The sequence below is a fragment of the Tachyglossus aculeatus genome, chromosome 22, assembly GCF_015852505.1.
Source record: "Tachyglossus aculeatus isolate mTacAcu1 chromosome 22, mTacAcu1.pri, whole genome shotgun sequence".
NCBI lineage: Eukaryota > Metazoa > Chordata > Mammalia > Monotremata > Tachyglossidae > Tachyglossus > Tachyglossus aculeatus.
The window spans coordinates 54113990-54127783 of NC_052087.1; the positions used below are offsets into that span (position 1 = coordinate 54113990).

Sequence of the window (13794 nt, forward strand, 5' to 3'; positions counted from 1 at the left end):
AGAAATGTACAAGTAAAATAAATAAATAAATAAATAAATAGAGTAATAAATATGTACAACCATATATACACATCTACAGGTGCTGTGGGGAAGGGAAGGAGGTAAGACGGGGGGATGGAGAGGGGGACGAGGGGGAGAGGAAAGAAGTATATATGTTTGTACAGATTTATTACTCTATTTTGCTTGTACGTATTCTATTTATTTTATTTTGTTAACGTTTTGTTTGGTTGTCTGTCTCCCCCTTCTAGACCGTGAGCCCGCTGTTGGGTAGGGACCGTCTCTATATGTTGCCGACTTGGACTTCCCGAGCGCTTAGTCCAGTGCTCTGCACACAGTAAGCGCTCAATAAATACGATTGAATTAATGAATGAAAGTGTTGGAAGCTGACAACGTCATCAGGCCTAAAAATACCCTCATCCCTACCTTCTTCCACCCTTCCTCTGCCCTGGCCTTCTGAGCCCCTTCTTTCCTCTCCCCCTCGTCCCCCTCTCCATCCCCCCGTCTTACCTCCTTCCCTTCCCCACAGCACCTGTATATATGTATATATGGTTGTACATATTTATTACTCTATTTATTTATTTTACTTGTACATTTCTATCCTACTTATTTTATTTTGTTGGTATGTTTGGTTCTGTTCTCTGTCTCCCCCTTTTAGACTGTGAGCCCACTGTTGGGTAGGGACTGTCTCTATGTGATGCCAATTTGTACTTCCCAAGCGCTTAGTACAGTGCTCTGCACATAGTAAGCGCTCAATAAATACGATTGATTGATTGATTGATTGGCCTTGTCGGGGTAATAGTAATAATAATGGCATTTATTATGCGCTTACTATGTGCAAAGCAATGTTCTAAGCACTGGGGGGGATACAAGGTGATCAGGTTGTCCCACAAGGGGCTCACAGTCTTAATCCCCATTTTACAGATGAGGTAACTGAGGCACAGAGAAGTGAAGTGAGTTGCCCAAAGTCACACAGCCAATAAGTGGCAGAGTCAGGATTAGAACCCATGACCTCTGACTCCAAAGCCCGTGCTCTTTCCACTGAGACATGCTGCTTCTCGACTGTGAGCCCGCTGTTGGGTAGGGACCGTCTCTACATGTTGCCAACTTGGACTTCCCAAGCGCTTAGTCCAGTGCTCTGCACACAGGAAGCGCTCAATAAATACGATTGAATGAATGAATGAAACTGCCAAGCACCCCAGTAATAATAATAATAATAATAATAGTGGTGTTTGTTAAGCACTTACCATGTGCCAGGCACTGTACTAGGCTCTGGGATGGACAGCAGCACATCGGGATGGACACATTCCCTGTCCCACGTGAGGCACACAGTCTCAATCCCCATTTTACAGATGAGGCCACTGAGGCTTGGAGAAATGAAGCGACTTGCCCAAGGTCATACAGCAGACAAGTGGAGGCACTGTACTAAGCGCTGGGGTGGATACAACCCAATAGGGTTGGACACAGTCCCTGTCCCATTTGGGACTCGCAGACTCGATCCCCATTTTATCGATGAGGTAACTGAGGCCCAGAGAAGCGAAGTGACTTGCCCAAGGTCACAGAGCAGGCTATTTTGTTGTCCTATTTTATTTCTATAATAGTAGTAGAAATACTATTTCTTCTTCTACTAGAAGAAGCAGCGTGGCTCAGTGGAAAGAGCCCGGGCTTTGGAGTCAGAGGTCATGGGTTCAAATCCTGGCTCCGCCAATTGTCAGCTGTGTGACTTTGGGCAAGTCACTTCACTTCTCTGGGCCCCAGTTACCTCATCTGTAAAATGGGGATGAAGACTGTGAGCCCCACATGGGACAACCTGATCACCTTGTATCCCCCCAGCGCTTAGAACAGTGCTTTGCACATAGTAAGTGCTTAATACCATTATTATTATTATTATTTTACAATTGAGGTAAGCGAGGCACAGAGTTTAGTGACTTTTCCAAGCTTACACAGCAGGTAGGTGGAATTAGAACTCAGGTCCTCCGACTCCCCTCCCCATGCACGTTTCACAGATCATGCTGCTTCCCCTCATACTTCAGAGCCCAGTGCTTAGCACAGTGCCTGGTACATAGTAAATGTATAACAAACACCATAATTAGTACTTAATAATAATAATAATGGCATTTATTAAGCGCTTACTATGTGCAAAGCACTGCTCTAAGCGCTGGGGAGGTTACAAGGTGATCAGGTTGTCCCATGGGGGGCTCACAGTCTTCATCCCCGTTTTACAGATGAGGTCACTGGGGCACAGAGAAGTGAAGTGACTCGCCCAAAGTCACACAGCTGACAATTGGCGGAGCCGGGATTTGAACCCATGACCTCCGACTCCAAAGCCCGGGCTCTTTCCACTGAGCCACGCTGCTTCTTCTAGTCTTAATGTCTTAATCCCCATTCTACAGATGAGGGAACTGAGGCACAGAGAAGTGAAGTGACTTGCCCAGTCATTCATTCAACCGTATTTATTGAGCGCTTACTGGGTGCAGAGCACTGTACTAAGCGCTTGGGAAGTCCCAGTCGGCAACATGTAGAGACGGTCCCTACCCAACAACGGACTCACAGTCGAGAAAGTCACACAGCTGACAATTGGCGGAGTCGGGATTTGAACCCAAGACCTCTGCCTCCAAAGCCGGGGCTCTTTCCACTGAGCCACACTGCTTCTCTAGCCCAGTTTCTTCATTCCAACTACTCTTTCCTTCTTTTTATTTAGCAGAACTTCTCTTAGGCATCGTGCTAAACAGTCGGATTTAGAAAATGAATAGCCGCTTCTATTTAGAGTATTTATTTCTCTGGACAATACACACTTTCTATTTAGAATATTTCTCTTACAAGACAATACACGGAAAAAATTACAACTTTTTTTAAAACTCTTCAACAGAAAAGACAAAAAATATATAATATTTCTTAAGCAGCAGTTTCCCAAAATACAGGTTCATCCAGGATTTTACAGATTTTGGAAGGGTGAGGGGCGGGGGAAAGGTAAAGGTTATGGAAAGAGGGGGTGTTGGTGTGACCCGAGTGGTCAAGTTAAAATTCACCCACAGGGAGACCCTGATGCCAGGAACCCTGCTTAAGTAACACCACCGGCTAGACCAGGGAGGGGAGGTGGGGTGGTGGAAATCTGGGGGAGACGAATCACGACCAGATTGGGTTAATCACCAAGCATAGCGGGGACTACTTAGCACTGATTTGTCACGGGGCGGGCACAGGAATCGGGGCCAGGAATCTGGGTCACTTGATGTGTTGCCAACTTGGACTTCCCAAGCGCTTAGTCCAGTGCTCTGCACACAGTAAGCGCTCGATAAATACGATTGAATGAATGAAAGTGCCCGCTGACGAGGACCGGGCAAGAAGGTGGGCGCCCAGACCACCCCCACCGACCGTGACAGGCCAGGAATCTGGGTCACTTGATGTGTTGCCAACTTGGACTTCCCAAGCGCTTAGTCCAGTGCTCTGCACACAGTAAGCGCTCAATAAATATGACTGAATGAATGAAAGTGCCCGCCGAGGAGGACCGGGCAAGAAGGTGGGCGCCCAGACCACCCCCACTGACCGTGACGATGAGCCAAGGGAAGGTTGGGAAGTAAGGAGACACACCAAACGTTCCCACTTGAGCTGCACCATTTGCTACTGGCCTGCTGAAGTGACCTTGGGTAAGTCACTTCACTTCTCCAGGCCCCACCTGCAGAATGGGGATTCGATGCCTGCCCTCCTTCCCCATCCAACTGGGAGGCCCATAGGGGATGTGGCCCGTGCGCCGCCCGATCCAAGTCAGCACTACGATGGTGCTTGGCACCTAGTAAGCGCTTAACCAATACCACAATTATTACTATTAAGGGGTCGGTTGGCGTGGGGGCCACGGGGAAGTGGCGGGTGGGGGACGTCCGTCCCAGGTCCCTGAAAGTCCCGCTAGAGTGGAAGGAGACAGAGGCGGGGCTGGTGGAGAAGAGGCCAAGTGGATTGGAGAAGTTGGGGACCCCGATGTCCTATTTTGGGGGAGACTCCTTGGGAAGGAGGCCTTGTTCTTCCCCTCCGACCCCGCCGTCCCTCTCTCAGACCCTCTCCCCAAAACAACCTCCGTGCCCATCCAGGACATCTTGATTCTGGAAGAAATCTGTCCTCCACCCACGCTTTCCTTTCTGTCCTCAGAGTCCCCGGCCTGACCCTCACCACACAGCCACTAAGCCGCCGCACACATCCAGAAGACCCCCCCATGCATACACAACACCACCATACAAGCACAACCAGAAGACCACTACCACACCCCCACAAGTAGCAAGCAGACACACAACCGCAAGACCACACACTCATCACACCACAGCTACGAGACCACCCCACACATGACACCGCCAGACCACCCCCCACACTAAACCACACCGCCACACTAGTCACAACACCACTACCACATGCCCAGTAGACGACCACACTCCAGCCGTAAATCCACAAGCACGGGCCCACCGGAATCACATAGACACAGCAACACCCAGGGTCCAAGGCCTCCCCGCTTTCCTCTGGGGGAAAAGCAGTCCAAGACAGAGAACCCCCAAACACCCGCCTCCCCAAATGAATCTGCTTACCTTATGCTCACAATAAGCCCTAGGCAGGGAACGTGTCTACCGTTACGTCGTACTCTCCCAAGCGCTCAGTACAGCGCTCCGCACCCAATAAGCACTCCAAAAATTAGACGGATTGATGAAGTACCATTACTAAATCCTGTGACGCCGCCCTTCCCAGCCCCTCTTTTCGGAGGGGTCCCCCGGATACCTCCTCAGCTCCCGGCCGATACCCTCAAAGAGCTCAGTTGCGGCAAGGGTCCCCCACACCCCAAGAATGGGGTTGCCACTTCTTTCCTCGAGTGGGTCACAGGGCCTGACCAGCAGCAGTCCACGGATGCCATCGGGGAGTCCTCTGTTACCTCGGCGTAACACTCAGGGCTCTGGTCAGGGCTTTTAGACTGTGAGCCCACTGTTGGGTAGGGACTGTCTCTATATGTTGCCAATTTGTACTTCCCAAGCGCTTAGTACAGTGCTCTGCACACAGTAAGCGCTCAATAAATACGATTGATGATGACGATGATGGTCAGCAGGGAGCCCGGAAGATTCCAGCAAAAAGCTGGCTATTCCTGAGGAGATCTAGGCCAGTTCCCACCCCCACACTCCGCTTAGGGCGGCAGGGGTCCCAAAAAAGGGGGTCAGTCACTTCCAGAAGTCCTCAGTCCCCCCTCCACCCCCAAACCCATGCAGGTGGCACCCGGAATTCCGCTCCTGGTGTGGCCTCTCCACCAGTCCTTCCTCGGTGGCCCGTCTTGGGAGGATGTGGCGGGTGGGGAGGGGGCACGGACGGAGTCGCTCTTTGGGCCGGGACCCCTCCTCTAGAGACAGGGCAGCCCAAAAGAGAGGTGGGGGTGAGGGGGCAGGGGGTGACCATAGTGCCCACGCCCCCCCTTCCCCCTTAGGTCCCGGCTCCAGGGGCCGCGCACACGTCACGGGTCAAGTCACGGTTTAATAAATAGGTCCTCGCCAGCCGGGCAGAGGGGGTGCCCCTAGCACCGTCGTGGGGAGGGGGGCACCGTGGCCCCCCGACCTCCCGGGGCCCAGTGTCCAGAGACGAGGTCAGAGATAGGGCCGGCGGGCCCTTCCTCAGACCCCAACTGTCCAGGAATGTAAAGGTTTTAGCATTTGACGTAAAAAGGTTGATCCCAGTTACTCTGTTGTCTTTTTGGGGGGGAGGAGGGGGTCCGGGCAGGCAGGACGGAGAGGGAGTTTGTCGTGACTCCTCTCCCGTCCTCGTTGGCCCCAGAACTAGCCCCCGGAGACCCATTTCCTCCTCTTCTTCTTCTCCCCGCTGGTCCTCTGAGCCAGCACAGGGGTGGGGGGCGGCAGATAAGAAGGGTGGGAGGGGGGTCTCCGTCTCCTCAGCTCTCTCCCCCCCAGAGGGTCTCATTCCCCTCCCCGACCCGGACGAGTCACGAACGGAACCCAGATCCACGAAAGGGCGGCAGAGCCGGGGTGGGCGACCCCCGGGAGAGATGAATCACGCGCCTTGCCCACCCCGCTTCCCCGCCCTGGGCTCGGCCCGGGCCCTGGGACGGGGTGGGAGCAGTTTGAGGAGGGACGGGGGGACGGGGGGAAGGGAGGGGCTAATCCCGGCGGGACCGGAGGGCGTCCAGAAAGTACTCGGCGATGCCGATGAAGTAGACCACTTGAGCGATGCCGAAGAGCGGGGCGATGACCAGGGCCCGGCAGTAAGCGCCCTTCAGGAAGGCCGAGGGACCCTCGTTCCGAAGGATCTTCCTGCACGGGAGAGCGGGGAAACAGAGGCCGTCAGGAGGGAACGTTTCTCTTTATCCTTCTATTTTCCTCTCCCAAGCGCTTAGTCCAGTGCTCCGCACGCAGTAAGCGTTCGATAAATACGACCCAATGAATAATAATAATAACGATGGCATTTATTAAGCGCTTACTACGTGCAAAGCACGGTTCTAAGCACTGGGGAGATTACAAGGTGATCAGGTTGGCCCACGGGGGGCTCACAGTCTTCATCCCCATTTTTACAGATGAGGGAACTGAGGCCCAGAGAAGTGAAGTGACTTGCCCAAAGTCACACAGCTGACAAGGGAGGCAGGATTCGAACCCATGATCTCTGACTCCTAAGCCCGGGCTCTTTCCACTGAGCCACGCTGGGTGGGCAGCGTGGACTGAGCCCCCTCCTTCCTCTCCCCCCGCCCTACCTCCTTCCCCTCCCCACAGCCCCTGTATATATGTTTGTGCAGATTTATTAAGCGCTTAGTAAATACGATTGATGATTTATTACTCTATTTATTTTACTTGTACACATTCACTATTCTATTTATTTTATTTTGTTAATATGTGTTGTTCTGTTGTCTGTCTCCCCCTTCTAGACGGTGAGCCCACTATTGGGTAGGGACCACCTCTATATGTTACCAACTTGTACTTCCCAAGCGCTTAGTCCAGTGCTCTGCTCACAGTAAGCGCTCAATAAGTACGATTGAATGAATAAATGAATGAATGCCCCCCCGCTCCTCATATCCACTGGACAATCGTTCACTCTTTCCTGGCTTCAAAACTCCTGAAATCTCACCTTCTACACTCCTATACTCATTCATTCATTCATTCAATCGTATTTATTGAGCGCTTACTGTGTGCAGAGCACTGTACTAAGCACTCGGGAAGTCCAAGTCGGCAACATATAGAGACGGTCCCTACCCGACAGCGGGCTCACAGTCTAGAAGGGGGGAGTCAGACAACAAAACAAAACATGTGGATGGGTGTCAAGTCATCAGAATAAATAGAAGTAAAGCTAAATAATAATAATAATAATAATGATGGCATTTGTTAAGCGCTTACTATCAATCAATCAATCGTATTTATTGAGCGCTTACTGTGTGCAGAGCACTGTACTAAGCGCTTGGGAGGTACAAGTTGGCAACATAATCAAGTTGGACACTGTCCCTGTCCCACATGGGGCTCACAATCTTAATAGTAACATAATTACCCTGTGCAAAGCACTGTTCTAAGCGCTGGGGAGGCTACACGGTCATCAGGTTGTCCCAGGGGGGGCTCACAGTCTTCATCCCCATTTTCCAGATGAGGGAACTGAGGCCCAGAGAAGTGACTTGCCCCAAGTCACCCAGCTGGCAATTGGTGGAGCCGGGATTTGAACTCGTGACCGCTGCCTCCAAAGCCCGGGCTCTTTCCACTGTGCCACGCTGCTTCTCCGGCGTAGATGCCCATCATTAACAAAATAAGTAGAATAGTAAATATGTACAAGTCAAATAGAGTAATAAATTTGTACAAACATATATACAGGGGCTGTGGGGAGGGGAAGGAGGTAGGGCGGGGGGGATGGGGAGGAGGAGAGGAAAAAGGGGACCGTCTCTATATGTTGCCAACTTGTACTTCCTAAGCGCTTAGTACAGTGCTCTGCACACAGTAAGCGCTCAATAAATACGATTGATTGATTGATTGCTTTGCACGCAGCAAGCATTCAGTAAATACGATTGAATGAATGAATGAACATCCTCCAACCTGATCACCTTGTAACCTCCCCAGCGCTTCGAACAGTGCTTTGCACATAGTAAGCGCTTAATAAATGCTATCATTATTATTATTATTATTATTATTATTCAGCGTGGCTCGGTGGAAAGAGCCCGGGCTTTGGAGTCCGAGGTCGTGGGTTCAAATCCCGGCTCCGCCACTAGGCGACTCTGGGCAAGTCACTTCAATCAATCAATCAATCAATCGTATTGATTGAGCGCTGACTGTGTGCAGAGCACTGGACTAAGCGCTTGGGAAGTACAAGCTGGCAATGTAGAGAGACCATCCCTACCCACTTCTCTGGGCCTCAGTTCCCTCATCTGCAGAATGGGGATGAAGATTGTGAGCCCCCGCCGTGGGACAACCTGATCACCTTGTATCCCCCACAGTGCTTAGAACAGTGCTTTGCACATAGTAAGCGCTTAAATATTATTATTATTATTATTATTATTTCCTCTTCTCCCTCTCCCTTCTGCGTGAGCCTCGCACTTGGGATTTGCTCCCTTGATTCCCCCCTGCCCTCAGCCTCCCAGGGCTCACATCCAGATCCGTCCTCCGGACGCAGCGTGGCCTCGTGGAAAGAGCCCGGGCCTGGGAGTGAGAGGACCCGAGTTCTAATCTCAGCTCTGCCACACGTCTGCTGTGTGACCCTGGGCAACTCCCTTCATTTCTCCGGGCCTCGGTCCCCTCATCTGTAAAATGGAGACTGCGAGCCCGCTGTTGGGTAGGGACCGTCTCTAGATGTTGCCGACTTGTACTTCCCAAGCGCTTAGTCCAGTGCTCTGCACGCGGTAAGCGCTCAATAAATACAACTGAATGAATGAATGAATGAATTAAAGGGCTGCACCCCACCTAATTACCTTGTATCTAGCCCAGTGCTTAGTACAGCGTCCGGCACATAGCAAGCACAAGAGGAGCAGCGTGGCTCAGTGGAAAGAGCCTGGGCTTTGGAGTCAGAGGTCATGGGTTCAAATCCCGGCTCTACCAATTGCCAGCTGGGGGACTTGAGCCCACTGTTGGGTAGGGACCGTCTCTCTATGTTGCCAACTTGGACTTCCCAAGCGCTTAGTACAGTGCTGCGCACACAGTAAGCGCTCAATAAATACGATTGAATGAATGAATGAATGACTTTGGGCAAGAGAAGCAGCGAGGCTCAGTGGAAAGAGCACGGGCTTTGAAGTCAGAGGTCAGAGGTCATGGGTTCGAATCCTGGCTCTGGCACATGTCTGCTGTGTGACCTTGGGCAAGTCACTTAACTTCTCTTAGCCTCAGTGACCGCATCTGTAAAATGGGGATTAAGACTGTGAGCCCCATGGGGGACAACCTAATCACCTTGTATCCCCCCCCAGCGCTTAGAGCAGTGCTTTGCACATAGTAAGCGCTTAACAAATGCCATCATCATTATTATTATTATGTCACAACTTCTCTGAGCCTCAGTTCCCTCATCTGTAAAATGGGGATGAAGACTGTGAGCCCCCCGTGGGACAACCTATTAACCATGTAACCTCCCCAGCGCTTAGAACAGTGCTTTGCACATAGTAAGCGCTTAACAAATGCCATCATTATTATTACTCAGTCACTTAACTTCTCTGTGCCTCAGTTCCCTCATCTGTAAAATGGGGATTAAGACTGTGAGCCCCCCGTGGGACAACCGGATCACCATGTAACCTCCCCAGCGCTTAGAACAGTGCTTTGCACATAGTAAGCGCTTAACAAATGCCATCATCATTATTATTATTATTATTAAGTCACTTAACTTCTTTGAGCCTCAGTTCCCTCATCTGTAAAATGGGGATTAAGACTGTGAGCCCCCTGTAGGACAACCTGATCACCATGTAACCTCCCCAGCACTTAGAACAGTGCTTTGCACATAGTAAGCGCTTAACAAATGCCATCATTGTTATTATTAAGTCACTTAACTTCTCTGAGCCTCAGTTCCCTCATCTGTAAAATGGGGATTAAGACTGTGAGCCCCCCGTGGGACAACCGCATCACCATGTAACCTTAGTAGAGTGCTCTGCATATAGTAAGCACTCGGTAAATACCTTGGATGATGATAATAATAGTGTGGCTTAGTGGCAAGAGCCTGGGCTTGAGAGTCAGAGGCAGCGGGTTCAATTCCCGGCTCTGCCGCTTATCTGCTGTGTGACCTTGGGCAAGCCACTTCAGCGTGGCATAGTGGAAAGAGCCCGGGCTTTGGAGTCAGAGGTCAGGGGTTCAAATCCCGGCTCCACCAACTGTCAGCTGGGTGACTTTGGGCAAGTCACTTCACTTCTCTGGGCCTCAATTACCTCATCTGTAAAATGGGGATGGAGACTGTGAGCCCCCCGTGGGACAACCTGATCACCTTGTAACCTCCCCAGCGCTTAGAACAGTGCTTTGCACATAGTAAGCGCTTAACAAATGCTATCATTATTATTATGAAGTCACTTAAATACCATAATTATTACTACACCAGACCCCGCTCCCCTCTCGCCGGGCCCACCCCCCGACCCCGCCAGCTTCTGACCTGGCGCAGTCCAAGATGCCGGAGTACGTGTCTTCGTTCACACCTCTCTGCAGGGATTGTAAGCGGGTCTTCACCACTGGGGAGACAGGAGAGACCGGGATGGGGGACACAGACCCTCTCCCCGCCCCCCGACCCCGCTTCGGCCCTTTTCCGGGGGTCCCCACTCTTGATTAATGCAGAGAGTTTAGGGCGTACACCCCAAACCACAGAATAATTAACCTAAATCTAAAGCTATGTATGAGGCGAAAAAAAAAAATGAATATATGGCTTGGGGTATATATATATATATATATATATACACACACACACACACACACACACATATATATGCATATACATATAAATATATTATATGTAATATATACACATATATATGTATATATAAATATATAATATTCATATATAATTTATATATATAATTTATATATAATAATATATAACATATATTATAATATATAATATAATATATAATATAATATATATTATATATATTATAAATTATAATTATATATTATATACGATTGATTGATTGATATAATATATGGATATCATCAATCGTATTTATTGAGCGCTTACTATGTGCAGAGCACTGTACTAAGCGCTTGGGAAGTACAAACTGGCAACAATTTGTAGATATATCATCAATTTATAGATATATTTATATATATATATTTATATATCTATCTGTATATATATTATATATATCAATTTATAGATATATCATCGTCATCAATCGTATTTATTGAGCGCTTACTATGTGCAGAGCACTGTACTAAGCGCTTGGGAAGTACAAATTGGCAACATCTAGAGACAGTCCCTACCCAACAGCGGGCTCACAGTCTAAAAGGGGGAGACAGTCGTATTTACTGAATGCTTGCTGAGTGCAAAGCAATCAATCAATAAAATATATATTATATATATAAATATATATTATATGTAATATATATGTGTATATATAAAAATATATATTATATGTAATATATATAATTCATATATAATTTATATATAATATATAGATATATCATCATCATCAATCGTATTTATTGAGCGCTTACTATGTGCAGAGCACTGTACTAAGCACTTGGGAAGTACAAATTGGCAACATATAGAGACAGTCCCTACACAACAGTGGGCTCACAGTCTAAAAGGGGGAGACAGTCGTATTTACTGAATGCTTGCTGCGTGCACAGCAATCAATAAAATATATATTATATATATATATATATATATAAAACAGTTCACTGTGGGCAGGGCATGTGTCTGTTTATTATTATACTGCACTCTCCCGAGGGCATAGTACAGCGCTTGCCAAACAGTAAGTGTTTGGAGTCAGAGGTCATGGGTTCTAATCCCGGTTCTGCCAATTGTCAGCTGTGTGATTTTGGGCAAGTCACTTAATCAATCATATTTACTGTACTGTACTAAGCACTTGTGCTAATTCCTCTGTGCCTCAGTGACCTCATCTGTAAAATGGGGATGAAGACTGTGAGCCCCCCGCGGGACCGCCCGATCACCTTGTAACCTCCCCAGTGCTTAGAACAGTGCTTGGAACATAGTAGGCGCTTAATAAATGGCATTATTATTATTATTATTATGCTCTGTGCCTCATTTACCTCATCTGCCAAATGGGGATGAAGACTGTGAGCCCCCCGTGGGACAACCTGATCACTTGTAACCTCCCCAGTGCTTAGAACAGTGCTTTGCACATAGTAAGCGCTTAACAACCATCATTATTATTAGCGGATAATCAGATTTAACACATTCTCTGTCCCACTGGAGTTCCACAGTTTCAGCAGGAGGGCGTAGGATTTAATCCCCATTTTACAGTTGAGGCAAGTGAGGCACAGAGGAGTTTAATGACTTTTCCAAGCTTACACAGCAGGGAAGCGGAATTAGAACTCAGGTCCTCCAGCTCCCTGCCCCAAGCACTTTTTGCAGATCATGCTGCTTCCCCTCATACTTCGGAGCCCAGCGTTTAGCACAGTGCCAGGAACATAGTAGGTGCTTAATAAATGCCATTATTATTATTATTATTATGCTCTGTGCCTCAGTTACCTCATCTGTCAAGTGGGGATGAAGACTGTGAGCCCCCCATGGGACAACCTGTTCACCTTGTAACCTCCCCAGCGCTTAGAACAGTGCTTTGCACATAGTAAGCGCTTAACAACCATCATTATTATTAGCGGATAATCAGATTTAACACATTCTCTGTCCCACTGGAGTTCCACAGTTTCAGCAGGAGGGCGTAGGATTTAATCCCCATTTTACAGTTGAGGCAAGTGAGGCACAGAGGAGTTTAATGACTTTTCCAAGCTTACGCAGCAGGTAGCGGAATTAGAACTCAGGTCCTCCAGCTCCCTGCCCCGAGCACTTTTCGCAGATCATGCTGCTTCCCCTCATACTTCGGAGCCCAGCGTTTAGCACAGTGCCAGGAACATAGTAGGTGCTTAATAAATGCCATTATTATTATTATTATTCTCTATGCCTCAGTTGCCTCATCTGCCAAAGGGGGATGAAGACTGTGAGCCCCCCATGGGACAACCTGATCACCTTGTAACCTCCCCAGCGCTTAGAACAGTGCTTTGCACATAGTAAGCGCTTAACAACCATCATTATTATTAGCAGATAATCAGATTTAACACATTCTCTGTCCCACTGGGGTTCCACAGTTTCAGCAGGAGGGCGTAGGATTTAATCCCCATTTTACAGTTGAGGCAAGTGAGGCACAGAGGAGTTTAATGACTTTTCCAAGCTTACGCAGCAGGTAAGCGGAATTAGAACTCAGGTCCTCCAGCTCCCTGCCCCGAGCACTTTTCGCAGATCATGCTGCTTCCCCTCATACTTCGGAGCCCAGCGCTTAGCACAGTGCCAGGAACATAGTAGGTGCTTAATAAATGCCATTATTATTATTATTATTCTCTGTGCCTCAGTTACCTCATCTGCCAAATGGGGATGAAGACTGTGAGCCCCCCGTGGGACAACCCGTTCACCTTGTAACCTCCCCAGCGCTTAGAACAGTGCTTTGCACAAATACCATCATTATTATTATTATTAGCGGATAATCAGCTCTAACACATTCTCTGTCCCACTGGAGTTCCACAGTTTCAGCAGGAGGGCGTAGGATTTAATCCCCATTTTACAGTTGAGGCAAGTGAGGCACAGAGGAGTTTAATGACTTTTCCAAGCTTACGCAGCAGGTAAGCGGAATTAGAACTCAGGTCCTCCAGCTCCCTGCCCCAAGCA

At 48.7% G+C, this 13794-nt stretch overlaps 1 protein-coding gene across 2 annotated transcripts in view; it reads right to left on the reverse strand.

The window, feature by feature from the left end:
• Positions 1-6043: 6043 nt before the first annotated feature.
• The window catches only part of SLC25A22 (solute carrier family 25 member 22), a 59787-nt gene continuing 52036 nt past the window's right edge, over positions 6044-13794 (reverse strand). For both annotated transcript variants that reach the window (XM_038764314.1, XM_038764313.1), the window contains exons 9-10: positions 10552-10627; positions 6044-6281 (exon numbers count right to left, since the gene is read on the reverse strand). In XM_038764314.1, the coding sequence (XP_038620242.1) occupies positions 6128-6281; positions 10552-10627 (230 nt within the window). In that variant the 3' untranslated portion in view covers positions 6044-6127. The remainder of the gene's footprint in view (positions 6282-10551; positions 10628-13794) is intronic.